Source organism: Canis lupus, chromosome 6 (genome assembly GCF_011100685.1).
Source record: "Canis lupus familiaris isolate Mischka breed German Shepherd chromosome 6, alternate assembly UU_Cfam_GSD_1.0, whole genome shotgun sequence".
NCBI lineage: Eukaryota > Metazoa > Chordata > Mammalia > Carnivora > Canidae > Canis > Canis lupus.
Genome location: NC_049227.1, coordinates 57,707,589 through 57,725,595, shown reverse-complemented (window position 1 = coordinate 57,725,595; position 18,007 = coordinate 57,707,589). Strand labels below are relative to the sequence as shown.

Sequence of the window (18,007 nt, the reverse complement as noted above, 5' to 3'; positions counted from 1 at the left end):
ACACGACAATATTTCTTTGTCATAGTTCTGGAGGCTGGAGGCCCAGGATCAAGAAGCTTGCAGATCTGTATCTGGTGAGAGAGAGCTCACTTCCTGGCTTGTAGATGTCTGTCTTCTCATTACATCCTCACATGAGTGGGAGGAGAAGCAAGCTCTCTTCTGTCTCTTCTTATAAGGGCACTAATGGCATTAAAAGAGCTCCATCCTCATGACCTAGTCACCTCCCAAAAGCCCATCTCCAAACAGCATCACACTGGAGATTAGGTTTTCAACATATGAACACATGGAAGGAGATGAACATCGAGTCCCTGGCCCTCCAAATCCATGTCCTTCTCATGTGCCAAATATGTCTATTCCATCTCAACAGCCACCAAAGTTCTGATTTCAGCATCAACTCTAAAGTCCAAAGTCTCATCTAAATATCATCTAAATCATATATGAATGAGAATGGAGGTAAGTATGATTCACCCTGAGGCAAAATTCTTCTCCAGCTGTGAACCTGTGAAACCAGACAAGTTATGTGCTTCCAAAGTACAGTTGTGGGACAGGCATAGGGTAGACAATCTGAAGGGTAGCAGACTATGCCACCCAGAATCTGTCGGAGTTCAGAACATGCCATTCCCCAAAATAACCCACTTTGGTACATTGATTACTTTGAGCTGTAAGTACTTGAAAAACAGCACATGCGGGAAGGGACTTCTGAAGTCTCCCTTTTCTAGCTAAAGGCAGATCTTCCAAAAGGAACTCAATTATCCTAAATGCTCTTCCTGAGAACTTTAACAATCAGGGTAGATTGACTCATCATGGGAGAGAGAGACTGGAAATTGACACCACACCCAGGTTTGTCACTATCATACCTCTCATCTATTCTTCTAAGAGTCTATTCATCTCCCATAAAAGCCATTTGCTCTCCCCTAAGAGGCCTATTAACTCTCCTCCCCTTTCCCTTTTAAAATGGCATTTAAGGGGATCCCTGGGTGGCGCAGCGGTTTGGCGCCTGCCTTTGGCCCAGGGCGCGATCCTGGAGACCTGGGATCGAATCCCACGTCGGGGTCCCGGTGCATGGAGCCTGCTTCTCCCTCTGCCTGTGTGTGCCTCTGCCTCTCTCTCTCTCTCTCTCTCTGTGTGACTATCATAAATAAATAAAAATTTAAAATAAATAAATAAATAAATAAAATGGCATTTAATCCTGAATTCTAAGGCCACCTCCTCTTTTCACTGGGTATATCCCATGTATAGATGAGGTACACATGTTAATAAATGTGTTTTTTTTTCCTCTGGTATATATTTTATTACAGGGATCACAGCTAAGAACTCAGAAAGGTAGAGGGAAATTTATTTTTCCTCTCCAATAATTCCCATTCCAAAAGGGATAAACAGAAAGAAGGAAGAAGGAAGGGGTTACAGGTTCCAAGCAAGTCAAAACCCTAACAAGAAAAATTGTGACATCTTAAAAACAATCCTCTTTGGCTGGATGCTCTGCCCTCCAGCCCACTAGAGTAACATCAATAATGGCTCAGCCATGTTGAACCATGAGAAGTTTGAGGTAGACCCAATATTAATCAAATATTTGTTTTTCAGACAACTTCCTTTTTCTTTTTCTTTCTTTTTCCCTTTTTTTTTTTTTTTTTTTTTGACAGAGAATGAGAGAGAGAGAGCATCCATGAGTGGGCAGAGGGGCAGAGGGAGAGGGAAAGAGAGAATCTCAAGCAGACTCTCTGCTGAGCATGGAGTCCAATGCTGTACTTGATCCCATGAGCCTGAGATCATGACCTGAGCCAAAATCAAGAGCTGAACCCTTAACCAACTGAGCCACTGAGGTGCCCTCCTTTTTTTTTTTTTTTTTTTTTTTTTAAATAAGCTCTATGCCCAATGTGGCTCAAACTCACAAGTCCACAATCAAGAGTGGCATGCTCTATCAACTGAGTCAGCCAGGTGGGCTAACACTTTTTTTTCCTAAATGTTTTTAAAGAACAGGAAAAAACCAGATCTGTTTTTTCACAGCAAAAATTAGACAACCTATGTGTCTTATTATGGGTCATGGAATCCTTTAAGACTCGAATGAAACTATGACTAGTTGTCATATGTTATGGTCCCAATGAATTAGATCTATTCCTGATGATCTATTTTAGTAATCTATTTAACTCTTCCTATTCTACCATACTATTTTTATTATAAGATTTTATGCTAAATGTTAATATCTTCTAAGGCCAGATCACTCACACCACTCTTTTACAAAATCTTAATCCAATGGGAAATAAATGAACTTTTTAATAAATGCTTCTGGTGGAATTGAGTAATCATTTGGAAGAAAACAAAAATAGGCCCCTATCCTCATACCATCACAATAATATGGAATAAAGATTTAAATTTTAAAAATAAATTAATACAAGTATTAGCATATATTTTGATTTAGAACCTAAGCAAGGCAGGAAACCCAGAAGCCAAGAGGAAAAGAGAAATACTCAACTACATAAAATTAAACATTTTATTTTGGCAGTATTCATTATAAGCAGAATGAATTAAAAGATCACCATAGATTAGAAACATATTTGTCATATATGATGTGTGACATTATCATATTACTAATATAGAAATAATTAAGTAAAATACAACTCAGTAGAAAAATGGGCAAAGGAAATGTTAATGTACTTCTGGACCTGGAAAAGACTAATATATGATAACAACTTAAAACTCACAGGCAATGGGCACCTGGCTGGCTCAGTCAGTAGAGCATGTGACTCAGTATCAGGACTGTGAGTTCAAGCGCATGTTGGGTGTAGCGCTTACTGGATAAAAAACCAAAAACCTCACTGGCAATGGAGATAATACAAATTCAAATAATGTGACATAAGTTTTCAACTATCAGATTGGCAAAATACAAAATATGTAATGCTGGTAAGAATAATAGATGATATTTATTGATTAGTCGATAATATACTGAACTTTTTGTATATGGACTTATATCATTTAATATTGATAATGCTGAGAAATAGGTTTCTTTTAAATTAAGGAAATAGCTCAGCTAGTAAATGGCAGAGCCAAGATTCAAACCCAGGCTGTCTGATGCCCAGAGTGCAAGTTCTGTTTCAACATGCCGAGTGCTGATGAGGAGGCTGTGGCAGTGTGATTTGCTATAACTGTTAGAGAAAGTAATGTGGTAATAGGTATGGATATTAAAAAACTCATCCCCTTTGACTTATCATCCCCCAAATAAAAGATTCATCATGATCTGGTGTTACTGATTCTTTGACTACTTGGTAGAATTTAGATGTAAAACCAACTGAGTTTGGCAGTGGTTTTGTTTTGTTTTGTTTTCTTATTTTTGTGCTGTTTCATTATGAGTAGATTCTAAACCACTGACTTTTTCTTTTTCTTTCCTTTTTTTTAAGATTTATCTTAGAGAGGGGGGGAAAGGGCAAAGGGAGAGGGAGGAGAATCCCTGCTAAGTGCAGAGCCAGATGTGGGGCTCAATCCCAGTACTCTGGGATCATGAGCTGAAATCAAGAGTTGGTGGCTTAATCAACTGAGCCGTGCGGATGCCCCTAAATCACTGCTTTTCTTTTTTTTTTTTTTAATCACTGATTTTCTTAATGATTAAATATCTTTCCGATTTTCTGTTGCTTCTTGAATTGTTTTTGGCAAATTAGTTTTTCCAGGAAATCATTTATTACCATATGCTAAGCTCTGGTCTCCCAGTGCCCTCTCTACCCTTTCCTTCTGGTGCTGGAACTCAGCAAACCCCTGCCCACTGCAAGTTCTGACAATCTTCAGCCTTAAAGAGGTAATTTTTCCTACATTTATTAATTCTGCGTTACCTCGGTGTTCCCATTTTGCCTTTTCAGCCATCAGGCACACTCGCTTAACCAATTCATTATGTTCATTTCCTATATTGAAATATCCAGTGTGGTTTCTGTTCCCCCAACAGGACCCGCAACAGCACATCACCACATAGTAAGTTTTCAAATTTATTAGAATGAAGTTGTTTATGCTGATCCCTTATTTATTAAAATCTCTGCAATATCTTGTTTTGTCTTTTCATTCCTAATGCATGTGCTTATTTTTCTCAATTTTTGTCTATCTCTAGTAGTCTTTTAAAGTAATTACTACTTTAGAGCACTTTTCCTAACTTGCTACATTGGATATACTTTCATTTTCAATGTTTCTCTTTCTTTTCCAACATAAGTATTTTACAAGTATAAATTTCTCATAAATTACTGACTTGGATGCAATGTTTGAGGAGTATTTTCATTATTTTGCAAATCTACATATTTCCTAATTTCTATTAAGAGTACTTTGACTTCTAAATTATTTAGAAGTTTAAAAAATTTTTAATGTATTGAATATTTTTAAATTATCCTTTTCTTATTAACTTCTGAACTATTTGGATTGTGGTTAAAGAACTTGACCAGTATAATTAAGCTCTGTGATATTTGCTGAGAATTCCATTATGGTTTAATAGTAGTCAATTTTTACAAATATCCTGTTATGTACAAATTCTCAAGTTTGGGGGTACAGGATTCTGTGTGTGGCCATTAGATCAAGCTTAATTGCATTGTTCAAATCTTCCATATCCAAATCTTTGTGATTTATCAACTTCTATAAGTAATATGTTAAAATCGATGATGATGAATCTGTCAGTTTCTCTGTGACAATGGTCATTTTGCTTTAGCACACTAGAATGCAAGGACATGTATACAAAGACAACAAATGGAACAGGGGATCTTGGCAAAACCCTAAAAATAATACTTCTAAATGTCCATCACTAGTAAATTAGCTAATTGTATGAAATATTATATAGCCATTAAAGGCATGAATTTGCTTCATATCTATTAACCTAGGAGGACCATGTTCAGTGAAAAAGGCAAGTTTCAGAGTATGTATATTGTGATCCCATTTTTAGTAAACAAAACAAAAATTCCTCCATCTGTGAACACGCTTCATATATTTGAGTTAGAAAAAAGGCAGTTAACATCACTTCCTCCAAGGAGGTGCCTGGACAAGAGCACTGTTTTATTTTACTACCTTAAATGACCATATTTTATTTTGGCAACTTAAGGAAAGTCTAGTAAAAAAGTGATGATCACTACTCATAAAACCTGATAGGAAGATATGCCATCTGCAAAAGGCAAGTCACAAACGCTATGATCTTATGCATTAGAGTGACATGTACATGTTGATATGACCAAGGAAATGACTGGGAATACACACAATAAATCAGTATTACTACCTCCAAGTGTGGATTATGGGAGCTTTTCCTCTGCTACATGTATTATTTGTATTAATTTTATACATGCATGTTAATTGTGTGTGCAAGAAAACATTTCAGAAGATGCAACTACAAAAACGCTATGGCCCGGGGCACCTGGGTGACTCAGTCAGTTAAGTGTCTGACTCTTGGTTTTGGCTCAGGTCGTGATCTCAGAGTCGTGAGATCGGGCTCTGCACTGGGCATGAAGACTGTCTAAGATTCTCTCTCTCCCTCTCCCTCTGCCCCTCTTCTCCCAACCCCTGCACTCACTAGCTCTGTCTCTCTAAAAAGAAAAAAAAAAAAAGGCTATAAACCAAAAACTCCCCAAACACGAAGTTCTGACACACCCATGCAAAATTTTACATACAATTTCAGGTACTTAATAGACTCTCTGAAGCTCATCTATGCATCGCCTAAGTTTCTGCCACAGTAGATAAAAAGACAGTTTAATGGAAGAAAAATCATTTGACCTGCCAATTTCTCCCTCTGTCCTCAGAGAAGTGCTGGCTCCAGGACAAAATCTTGGTGCTGAAAATGGCTGGACTGTCATCTGTAACAAGGGCTTCAACCTTACTGGAGTGAAATGCTGCTTACGCTCCTCACACTGCTCCCACTGTGTGGGCACCTACCTGTAGGAGGTACTGCGGGGAGGGATGACCATTTTGAGTGTCTGTTTCTAACCATCTAACTCACTAATTCTCAAAAGGGGAGAAGGTAGGGACATGTGTGGGCAGTTTGTAAACATATATTCAATACCATAATTTAATCCTTAACAGTAAAAATCCAAGCTATTGTTTTCATGATATAATTGTCTAGTGGGGGATATGCCACATAGAGCTTGAGTTCCAGGAGCGCCTGGGTGGCTCAGTCAGTTGAGTGGCTGCCTTCAGCTCAGGTCCTGATCCCAGGGTCCTGGGATCAAGCCCCTTGTCAGGCTCCCCGCTCAGTGGGAAACCTGCTTCTGCCTCTCCCTCTGTCCCTCCCTCTGCGTGCTCTTTCTCAAATAAATAAATAAATAAATAAATAAATAAATTTATTTATTTATTTATTTAAAAAGAACTTGAGCTTCAGAGAGATGAAATAAGTAGCTGGGAAAGTAGGCAGATTATTCCATTGAAGCCATGCCTACGAGGTTGAACTTTATCCTGAAAGCAAGTGGAGGGAAGGGCTAGAGTGGAAAGTGACATGATTTGAACCTTTTCTCAATTCTTTTGGTTGCATAGTGGAGAAGGTGTTAGTAGGGGGCAAATCTGGAAGTCAGCATATTAGTTAGGTGGTTGTAGTAGTTTAAGAGATAATGGGCCTTGGATTCTGGGTAACAGCAGTAGGGGTAGAAATAAGTAGGTGGTTTGAAGGAAGAGATACTCCAGAGGTTGAATAAACTTGGACTTATTAATTTGGTGGTGGAAAGCCAAAGAGGAGTCAAGTTAGATTTCCAGATTTCTGGCTTAGGCAGCTATAAGGTGATGGTATCCAGATCCATAGAGAATGCTGGAAGTGGCACTGGGTTATTTGGAGATGCCAATACTATTATTTCTCAGCCCTTGGTTCTAGGAGGTTGACAGAAAGGCCAGGAATGGATTCAGGGGCTGATATCCACTTCTGAGTCTCCCACCACATTTTTCCGAGACAGTGACAGCTCCTGGTGTCATTTCTTCTAGTCTATCCATTCTTTCCCTCTGCTCTGAGTTAGTTCTTTCTCTTAGGCTCTTCAGTCCTGACTCCACACCAACACAGTTGGAACAAATGAACAATTCAGAAGTCACAAGGCAGGGGCACCTGGGTGGCTCAGTAGTTGAGTGTCTGCCTTTGGCTCAGGCCATGATCCTGGGGTCCTGGGATCTGAGTTCCATATCAGGCTCTCCCTCTGTGTCTCTCATGAATAAATAAAATCTTAAAAAAAAAAAAAAAAAGAAGCCACAAGGAAAAAGTTCTATCATCCTGAGGGTAGAATTTAATGATGACAAACGAGACACACGTTAATAAATTGATATATATCTTTTTTATTATGCACAGATAAAGGACTGAAAACTGTGGTTATCAAAACTATACATCTAAGCATGTTCATAAATCGCCAACACATTGAACAGAGAAAAGAATACAACAGGGGTGTTCAAACTGGCCACAGGGATTTTCAAGGGTACTCTTTTTACCCTGATAGATGAAAAACAGCAACAAAATCAGGCTCACTCAGGAAAAACCAGAAGAGAGAAGTATTGTATTTGGAAACTGATAATAGTCCTTTTTAGAAAAACATCTGTCAGTTTCATGAACAACCCCCAGATAAAACAAACAGGAAAAAAAGGTCACACACACACACAATGCGCCCAACAAAACTTGCTCTGTTAACACAACCGGCAGTACAACCATCACTCACGCCATGAGGTAGTTACAGTACGAAAAGACTGGCACGCATGTGCGCAGCCCCACACACCCACAATCATGCCTACTACAGAACACACACAGAAAATGGGTTTACAATCTTATTACAGACAAGGAAAAGACCATTTTTGTTTGTTTGTGTAGAAAATGCTACAGGGACAGCTTAAACAGAAGAGGTGTCTCTCACTTTGAAAATACAGAGTAATTGTGGTGAGAAGCTACAGGGTATTAGACCCTCTGCCTTGGGTGTTGAGAGCATTTCAACAATCGGTTTAGCTTGAACAACAAACAAAACAAAACGGCCTCTGTGAATTAGGATGTAGCCTGCAGAAGTAAGAAAAGACTGTAGACAGAAGCATTTAACTGGAATATAACAACAGTTTTAAAGACAATCGCAGAACTTGCTATAAAGTATAGCTTGTATTTTGTACTGAAACTGTGAAGTATGAAGCAACTGGAAATGTAATACGAAGCTAGGGAGATAACACTTTCTTTGGAAATATTTCTGAGATATTTACTGACGTCCACTCTCCAATTAAACATGGGATCAGGTTTACCAACACGGATTTCTTGATCTGAATACTACTACTGACAGTAAGATCCAAACAAATAAAAGGTGATTGTTTTTTCTTTTCTTTTAAAATCTTTTGATTTGCATCCATAAATTTGTAGATTAATTTTAAATTATTTATAAACTCATTGGCAATGTAGCATCTCTCTCAAAAATATACATTTTAAATATAATCACAAAAAGTGTTTTAACCCTGTCCATCTGAAGATTTGGGTCTTTTAATACCTCTTAATGGCTAATTTTCTTTTTAACAGGATGGAAAGGGTTTTTTAAACAGCAAAGAACTGATCAAAAGAATTCACAGTAACTGAAATTAAACATTTCATATGGAGTAATTTAAATTTATCGAAAACACTTAAATATATCTTTATACACAAATTTTTGTAGTAAAATATAGCTATAAGTGACTTAAAGACTCTAGTCTTCTTTGAAGACATCTTTAAACTTTTTTATACATAGAATATGCTAAAACAATACATTCTGCTGAAGGTTAGGCAAAGCGCATTATTTTCAAACACAGGTAGCATCATCTAAGTCCTCCACTCTGATACCCTTGTGTTAAAAAGTTAACTGAAGGAAATAAATTCTCTAATCTCCTATCTTCATTTGTATGTGGCAATCTGCAAAATTTTCAAGAAATCAATGTAGACAGCCTGGAAATCTTAGCTCTCAAGTAATTTGTTTTGGTTAATATTATCCAGATTGAGTATCTACACTTCTCAAATCAGAGTATTGCTCTATGACTGGTGATAGGTCTGTCCTAGCAGCGACTAGTATGATCTATCAGTATCATATCAATGACTCCCAGTATCTCCACCGACTCATGTGCCCGACAGACACTGCCTACAGGTCTTGGGTGCCATCAACATTTTCTACTTAGGGTTCCATTCAGAGAACTAGGTACAACTCTTTATTTTAAGGACAGTGAGATTTGTTTATGAATATTGTGGGCAGGGTTTGGCCTTTTCTGTTTGTGGGATTCTGAGTCATTTTGGGGAGAATTCTGGAAAAAGGTTAATATTTATTTGCAGTGAAGCTATCCTCAGTAGTAAATGTATTGGCATGGAAATTTCCCTCTGGCATTTTTTTTTTTTTTTTTTAACACAGAGGTATCAGTTGAGCTTATTTTAGCTGCAAAGTGGCATCATATTATTCCATTTTAATAAAATCCACCTCAAATCCTTTTTGAGTTCGGAATATACTTAAGGCAAGAGAACTAAAGCAGTCCACATGAGTGCCCTCTCCTAGATCTCAGCACTTTCTTGGCAGAACTGGTGACACTGTTCAGATAACCAACCGGAATCCAACAGGATCTGCCGTGCAATGCACGAGCAAAAGCTTTGCTTTTCACAAAAGGGTCTATTTAAAAGGTTGACGTGTTTTGAGTGGAAACACTCATTCTCCCAAACACATTTAAGAATAACTTCCAACTCTGAGGCGCAGGACATTTTAAAAAGGGGAATGAATTTTCTCTTTTTTTTTTTTTTTTTTAACTGAGAAAACGAATGTGCCAGATGACATAGTCTATACCTATACTTGCATATATATTACTGTGCAAATTCCTCTTCTACTTTAAAACTACATTTGCCCCGATTTAGTTTTTCAGAGCACAAGGTCATAAATGGGCACAAATCTGCAGTCCTAGATTTTGGCTATTTTCAATTTCTTTAGGCTTATCAAGAAATCACAGAACTTGCATTAAGACATTTTTGCAGTCGGTGTGCGGGTGTGGGAGAAGGGGGAATGCTGATAAAGTCATCAGCACTGGTTTTGGCCCAGGGCACAAGAAAGGAATGTTGCTGTGATGCGTGTCAGGATGCGGTCCCTGGGGGCAGCACCCATCAAGCCACAACATCAGCCCCGAGAGGGTGTGACAGCAAAGTGAGAAGTGTGCGTCCAGAAGATGCAAATTAGACGTGAAGGAACACAGGAAATCCTGAAGTATTCCTTTCGTTTTACATCTTGGTTCGGTTATACCAGAATCTTTGGCCAGATCTCCTCACTGGTCCTACCGTCTGCTTACTATCCTCTTACCAACTCCTTGAGTCAGGGTGAGTCTCCGGGCCCCCAGATCATGGATAGTCTTACCTGGACAAAGCAGCATTTTGAAAACTGGCATGTGTTTCACATTGAAAACCCCCCAAGCCTGTGCGGGGCTGGCAGAGAAGGCCACCACCGTGGCTTCCCCCCGGGAGTTCTAGTGTGGCACAGAAGTCCAGGGGTGGGGGTGTTAGCCCTGGGGGGGGAGGAGTACAACAGGTGGTCTTTAGATTGACATTCCCTCTCTTTACAAGGGCACCGCGACGAAGGCTGGCAAGCGTGGACACGTGGCTGGGCCCTCGGCCTGGTCGCGGGGGTGGCAGGTGGCTAGGCGGCGCTGCTGCTGGAGCAGGGCGTGCTCTGCGTGCTGCCGATGCTGTGGGCCGCGCTGCTGTTCTCCGAGGCCGGCGGCGAGGTGGGGACCTGCTGCCTTCCTGCCGTCTCCCCTGCGGTTCAAGACAAGGGACAAAGAAAGACGCGGGTTACACGAGTGCATCCCTGACAAGATCACTTCAGGGCACGTCTGCTAGGAGGCTAGTTATGATTTTCGTCTCCGATGGAACAGAAGAGTCCCATGTATCACAGTCAACCACAGACAAAAGCCCAAGCTCTCATTTCTCACTTGGATAATGGGAGAGGTCACAGATCAAGTTCACTTTCAAGATCCAAGAGCCACTATCTGTGCAATTGTAGTTGGCTTTTTTTTTTTTTTTTGCACTAATTTTGTGTCAATGCCGGTAATTGAAACCATTTTAATATATTTGGTTGTATTCACTTTGTTCTTCCAAAAATGTTGTGTACAAACCATGCTTTCAATGTTGGCCTCCAAGTTTTTTAATAAGAAATTTCTGTATTGGAAAAAAAAGTTTCCTCTTGTTTTTAAAACCTCTTGCGTAGCGAAAAGCGAACTGTTTCAAGCTGACTGATGGGCAGCTCTAGTGACTAAGGCCATGATAGATGACACGGAGTCCCCAGGATTTCAGTGCCCAGGACCTTTGAAGAAACCACCACCATTTGTACAATGTGATCCAACAGCCCAGGCCTGGTATTCAGGAAACACAGTCCTAGCCCTTCTTAGAGAGACACCGTGGGGTTTGGAGGGTGAGACCTTTAGGCTGAGACAAGGGAGGCCTGGAAGTCTGGGGGCTGTTTTCTGAATATACTTGCTCCACATGGGGTTGGTGAGTCTGGATTTTGCCATAGTTGCAGCAGAGAGAGCTGTGTGGCCCAAGCACACAACCCACCTGAGAAATGGAGGTCGGACAAGTCCATTCTCAGGAAAACCTTTCGGGCAAGGAGTTCAGCTGATCGTCCAGGGGGGACTGTGGTTGCCAGGGAACGACGTCCTCCACCCTGCAGTTTACTGGGGGTGCAGTGAGAATACCTCCTAACACATTAAGCATCCCACTTTTCATTACACATCCCACTGCATTTTAACTAAACCCATTCCTTTTGCCAAATGTGCAGTGCTTTGGAGGAGCAGGAACCCCTGGGTCACACACATGGTTTGCATTTAGCACTGCGAAAGGCCCGAAAGCTAAGCCTTTTCTTCAGCGAAAATGGTCTCAGGGCAGCCCTCAAAAAATGGCTTTGTGTAGGGAAAAGTGATCAACGCTCTCTAATGAAAAACACTGCATTTTCTCTGAAAAGTCACAGCATAAACTTAATAAACTTCTGGTCCGCCCTGCAATGTGGGAAGCCCCAGAGGGCCAGGTCTGTTTATGAATGAGCCTCCTCTTTCCTGTCAAGCTGAAATACACAGCTATCAGCCAGAGAGATAAGCAGCCCTCTGGCCGCTTCATTAAAACAAAGCTCACAGAGCAAAGGCTCTGCTCTTCAAGGACAGGATCTTAGCCCGTTACTTCCATCCCTTTTCTGGGGCCCCTCAAAAGACTCTGCCAAAAAGCAGCTCTGCAAAATGTAGAACTGGCTCATGCCCTTGCATCTGGTTACAGCTTTCTCTGTCACCCATTTTACAAACCACACAACCCAACACACATTTTTGCATCAACCTCGGGGCATTTATATGTTTGCTGCATTATTTGGCCTGTGCTGGATTTCCTCTGATTATCTTTTCTTCTGGGATTGGTGGGCTAGAGGTGAGAGAGGGCCAATATTCCTCAGAGGCAGAAAAACTGTATTTTCACTCTTGTTTTTTTTAGGCAATCTATATTTTGGACCCTCCCCAGCACTGCCCTCTACCCTGCATGGATGGATGTAATTAAAGATGGGGAAGGCTGCCTCAATGACAGTGACTTTCTGCCAGAAATTCACTTTCCCCAGAGTGAGAGCTTATTTCTAGAAGGAAATCAAATCTCAGCTATTCTTATGTCAAAAACCACACCAAAAAAATAAAAAAATTAAAAAAAAACCTCCCCCAAAAAACCCAAAAGCCTCCTGAGACCCGAACAACTCGTGATATATTTAAAAATTCAGCTCCCTTAAACCCACATGTTGATCCACACCCAGCTGGATCCTTATGTTATCAATTAGAAGCACTAATGTGGCTGTGCATGGAGCACATTTTAAAACATCTTTTCTCCATTTAAATAGAGGATACGTCAGAAAAGCAGGAGGAATCAGCACTCCACTATCCCCTTCTGGCTCACCTGGGCTTCATCTGTTCAGCTTGACAACCAGCTAAAGCAAGATGGCCCTGCCTCATGACAATGAACAAGTATCTCATCCAGAACTGGACATGTGCTTGATTATTCAGAGTCGGGAAAAGTGCCAGTATGATTCCCTGCCCAGGAAGTCGGAATATTTGCTTTCTGATGTCTATTTGCCAAATATAATTTGTTGCCATGCCAGTTTATTTTAATCAGTGCCCATTAAAAAGGTCTTTCAACTTCCAGTTTTGGAAACTCTTGTGCTAATGCAAAACACTGTCCAAAATGAACACTCAAACAAAACAAAGAAGCCTATACTCAAAATTGCAGGATGCATTTCACCATGGTGGACAAGTCAACCTAACCCAATAGTCTACTGACTTCAAAATATTGTTATATGCTGGCAGATGGGAGCTACGCTTGGGGAGGAACACTGCAGAATGTATAGATTTGTGGGATCAGTATGTTGGATACCTGGAACTACTGTAACATTGTGTGTCAATTATACGATAGGGGAAAAAAATTAGAAAAAAAAATCTTCTGACTTTGAGCCAACAATGTGCCAAGTTAAGGAGAATCTTTATCTGAGAATCTGCCCAGAAATACTGAAAATATCTTCTACCATGATGGCTGCTTTCACATGTAAGACCTGAGATTTCTCAATATAACCAAATTGTTAAAAACTTTTACATTCTGAGAAATTAAGACAAAGTTTTTCGTTATCAAATGGAAATGGTGCTACAGAAAAAGTCACATGAGAAACAAAATTTAATGTGCAGATGCTTCTGCTTAAAAAGTCAGTGGAGTTCCCCTGGGTTTTCTGAGACGAGCCCTTTGGTTTTCTCTATCACAGTGACCTCCAATTTCTTGGAGCACTGACTTTCTCTAACACATTCCTTGGGTGACAGACAAAACCACCCTACTTCTAGAGAAGATGGGCAGTGAGGACCTCAGGACGAAGCACAGTAGGCCCACTTAGCAAATGTAAGGAGTTCAAGGACGGATCTTTGCTCATAAACATCATAGCTGGCCCTCAAAAGAAATGTGTTCAGTCTTCACACTTTGCTCCTAAGATTTCAAACCCCACTGAGGAAGAGAGATGGGGGAGGAAGCATTCAGAGAAGGGTGTGTTAGAACTAATTCTACCCAGCTTGCATATTTGCCTGTGGCTGAGCTGAGCTATTGCCAAAGATGCTTTCAGAAATAGAAAATTCTATTTCTTAAAGGATAATCTGTTTTATTTCTTTAGCTTGGCATGGAGTTGTCCAGATCTGATTTCCTGCCACCTCTTTGGCAGTCTCCTTTACAACCAAATTCTTATCTCTGTATCTTTCAGCATGGCAGGTTGTGGGGAAGAAACTTTTGTTTATTTGGTTTTTTGGGGGGAAGAAACTTCATCACAACATGATGTGAATAACACGGAGAGGCTCTATAGGGAAGCAGCAACAGAAGAATTTTAAAGAAAGGTGAGAGGGGGCAGCCCGGGTGGCTCAGTGGTTTAGCACCGCCTTCGGCCCAGGGTGTGATCCTGGAGACCCAGGATCAAGTTCCACTTCGGGCTCCGTGCATGGAGCCTGCCTCTCCCTCTGCCTGTGTCTCTGCCTCTCTCTCTCTCTCTCTCTGTCTCATAAATAAATAAATAAAATCTTAAAAAAAAAAAAAAAAAAAGGTGAGAGGAATCTCAATCATTTAGCCCAAAGGAGAATGTTTGCAAATATCACCCAAAGAGGATTATTATAAAGAAGAGCAGACAGCTGTTCTTTATCTCTCTTGAGGGCAGAACATGAGGAAATGAGTTTAAATGGTAGCAATAAGGATTTAGGTCACAGAGAAAAGAACTTGCTGATTATGGGGATTGGTTAGTTATAAGGGGAATTTACGGAATCTCTTTCTTGGAAGATACTTAAGCATTGGATTGAAAACCATATGCCTGGGGGTGATTCAGATTTAATATTACTTGATGCTGGAAAGAAAAAGATACTGTCGGCTAGGCCTATGTGTTGGTTGCGATTAGGTACCAATCAATGTCTCAATCTCTTGATATCCTCAGTGTAATTATTTAACAAGCTTGCTCCTGTAAGGAGAGTGAACGAGACTACCTTTGGTTTATAGAAATTTTCAATCACTATGTGTCAGTTTCAAAAATTTAAGCTACAAGACTTTTCTTCTGCAGGCAAACTCTGTAGGAGGGGCAAATTCAATGTTGCTGTAATTTATGAGAAAAGGGGAAAATATTCCAAGGTAGCAATTTATTGATTGGTTTACTTATTTTTAAGATTTTATTTATGTATTTGGCAGAGAGAGACACAGAGAGAGCACAAGCAGAGGGAGGAGAGGGAGAAGTGGACTCCCAGCTGAGCAGGGAGCCCAACGTGGGGCTCAATCCGAGGACCCTGGGATCATGACCTGAGCTGAAGGCAGATGCTTAACCACCTGTTAACCACCAACTGAGCCACCCAGGTGCCCCCCAAGGCAGGAATTTAAAACCTTTCAAAATGTCGTATTACTTTCTTTCTATATTCCTGCAGTATGGTTAACCTATTTGCACCTGCATTTTGGTTTTCTGTGGCTATCTTCTTTTTAAAAAGATTTTGATTTTTAAGTAATCTCGATACCCAATGTGGGGTTCCAACTTATGACCCCAAGATCAAGAGCTGCGTAATCTATCAATTGAGCCAGCCAGGCACCCCTTGCAGCTATCTTACTTTAACTTAACCTGCGCATGTGGGTGCAAAGAGTGATCCTACCATTTTTACAGTCACACCAGGGTGTGTTCCCATCTGTTCCAGTTGCATCTTTTCTGATCCCTGGGACTTAAGTCTCTTGACCCCTACTTTTTACATTTTTAAATTAAAATTCAATTAATTAACATATAGTGTATTAGATTTCAGAGGTTGAGATCAGTGATTCATCAGTCTTATGTAATACCCAGTGCTCATCACATCACGTGCCCTCCTTAATGTCCATCACCCAGTTACCCCACTCCCCCACACCTCACCCCTCACCCCTCACCTCCAGCCACCCTCAGTTGGTTTTCTATGGTTAAGAGTCTCTTATGGTTTGTCTCCCTCTCTGATTTCATCGTTTTATTTTTCCCTCTCTTCCCCTAGGACCCTCTATTTTGTTTCTTAAATTCCACATGAGTGAGGTCATATGATAACTGCCTTTCTCAGACTTATTTCACTTAGCATCATACCCTCTAGTTCCATCCATGTCATTGCAAATGGCAAGATTTCTTCTTCTTTTTGATGGCTGAGTAATATTCCATCATATACATACATACATATATACATATATATATATAAAGATGTATACATCATCTTCTTTATACATTCATCTGTTGATAGACATCTGGGTTCTTTCTATACTTTGGCTACTGCGGAAATTGCTGCTCTAAACACTGGGATGCAGGTGCCCCTTCAGATCACTATATCTGTATCTTTGGGGGAAGTACCTACTAGTGCGATTGCTGGGTCATGGAATCGCTCTATTTTCACCTTTTCGAGGACCCTCTACACTGTTTTCCAGAGTTCTCGCTCTCTACTTTAGTCATATCTGTCTTGCTGCTTCTCTCTTCTGACTAAACTTGGGAGCCTGAAGAAACTTCAGACTTCTAGAAACATTTGAGGCCTCCACAGATGCTCCTAATTAAAAACTCTGACCTGACTCAGGTAAACCTAAGGGTGTGTTTGACTTTTGCTTTAAGAACACAAAGTATGTTCAACTAAGCATTGCTGAAGAGAAGCCTGAGGGATAGGGACAGGCACACTTAATTCGAGACTTCAGCATTTATTTTGCTCTGTGAAATGCAGTGTTCCTTCCACTCTTAGATTTTTTTTCTGCCTACACATCCGAGAAACCTTCAGTATCTTATATTTTTGTAGGACTTGGGAGTTCAGAAGACTTTTCACATGCATTCTTGCTTAAGCATTCTTACCAATAACCCTGGGAAAGTAGGGGTTAGGGAAACATGGTTAATATATCTGGCTCAGATAAGAGGACTAACAGTTGAACTAGAGCTTCAAGTCCAAGGGCTGTACAGGTACATGGAGGGTGCCCCCTCCCCCTGCCCAGAACCCCCTTTCTTTTTTCTTCTTCTTATTATCATCAGACTTTGAGTAATTCTGTTCAGGAGCCGCAACACAAGTTTAAATGAAGATAAATGATGACAACATCTAACCCATCCTCCTGCATGAATCTGTTTGGAAAAGGAAAGTCTTTTAGCTTGGAGAATGGGGAGGCACAATTTTTGAGTGGATTAATAGCAACTGAAAACTTCTCTAAACTTCAAGTAGTCTAGTTCACTCTTATGATGGGGTGAGCTACCAAAATAATTACAATTAGGATATCAAGAGACTGAAACATTAGCTAGTACAAAACTGCAACCCACAGAGAGGCTTGGAGGAAAATCTCACCAAAATGAAAAGACATAAACCGACCAAAAAAAAGAAAAACCAGGAGTGGAGACAAGCTGGGGAAGAAATGGGTGAGTGACCTAGCAGATTTAAGAGAGCCAGAACCTAAGCCAACATAAGAAAAGCTGAGAAACAACCAAGTTAGAACCCTCAACAACTTAAGAAATGATGGCATCAGATACCCTAAAAGAGAGGGTAAACATGAAGGTGCAAGCACTGGAGGTAACTGACTCCTGTATAAGGAGCAGTGAAATTTCCCTGAATCCCCTTCTCTACTCTGTGTGGGAGGACCCTGCCCTTCCTCAATCAGGAGGAAGACAGGAAGTTTACTCTCTAGAAAATGAAACAGAATTTGACCAACACCAGGGCAGCTAAGAGCAGAGAACCCACCTGAAAGAGGATTAAATGAATGTCATGTACGTTGAATGTTGTGATCCCCAGATCTATAGTTTCCAATTAGAAAATAGGAAAACCTGTTTTATAGAAAACCTGATGAGCTCAAGAGAAAGATCTAAAGATGTGTTATTAAGAGTTCTTCAATAAAGCCCAGCCAGATTATCTTAAGGGAAATTCATAATCATTATTTCCGAGCCACAAGCTCAGAACTTACTCATTCTTAAATAATCCTGTATTAGCATTTTCAGAGAGATATTATACCCATGAGATGAAAATGGACATATATTTTTAATTCATAGGAAAAATGTCTTAGAATTTAAAATTTTGAATGCTGTATTTAAAA

General features: G+C 40.3%; 1 protein-coding gene across 5 annotated transcripts in view; it reads right to left on the bottom strand.

Moving 5' to 3' along the window:
• Positions 1 to 7,234: 7,234 nt before the first annotated feature.
• Positions 7,235 to 18,007, bottom strand: part of TGFBR3 (transforming growth factor beta receptor 3) — a 194,775-nt gene continuing 184,002 nt past the window's right edge. For 4 of the 5 annotated variants that reach the window (XM_038541389.1, XM_038541391.1, XM_038541393.1 and 1 more), the window contains exon 17: positions 7,235 to 10,690. In XM_038541389.1, the coding sequence (XP_038397317.1) occupies positions 10,572 to 10,690 (119 nt within the window). In that variant the 3' untranslated portion in view covers positions 7,235 to 10,571. The remainder of the gene's footprint in view (positions 10,691 to 18,007) is intronic. The other variant, XM_038541392.1, reaches the window with a different exon arrangement.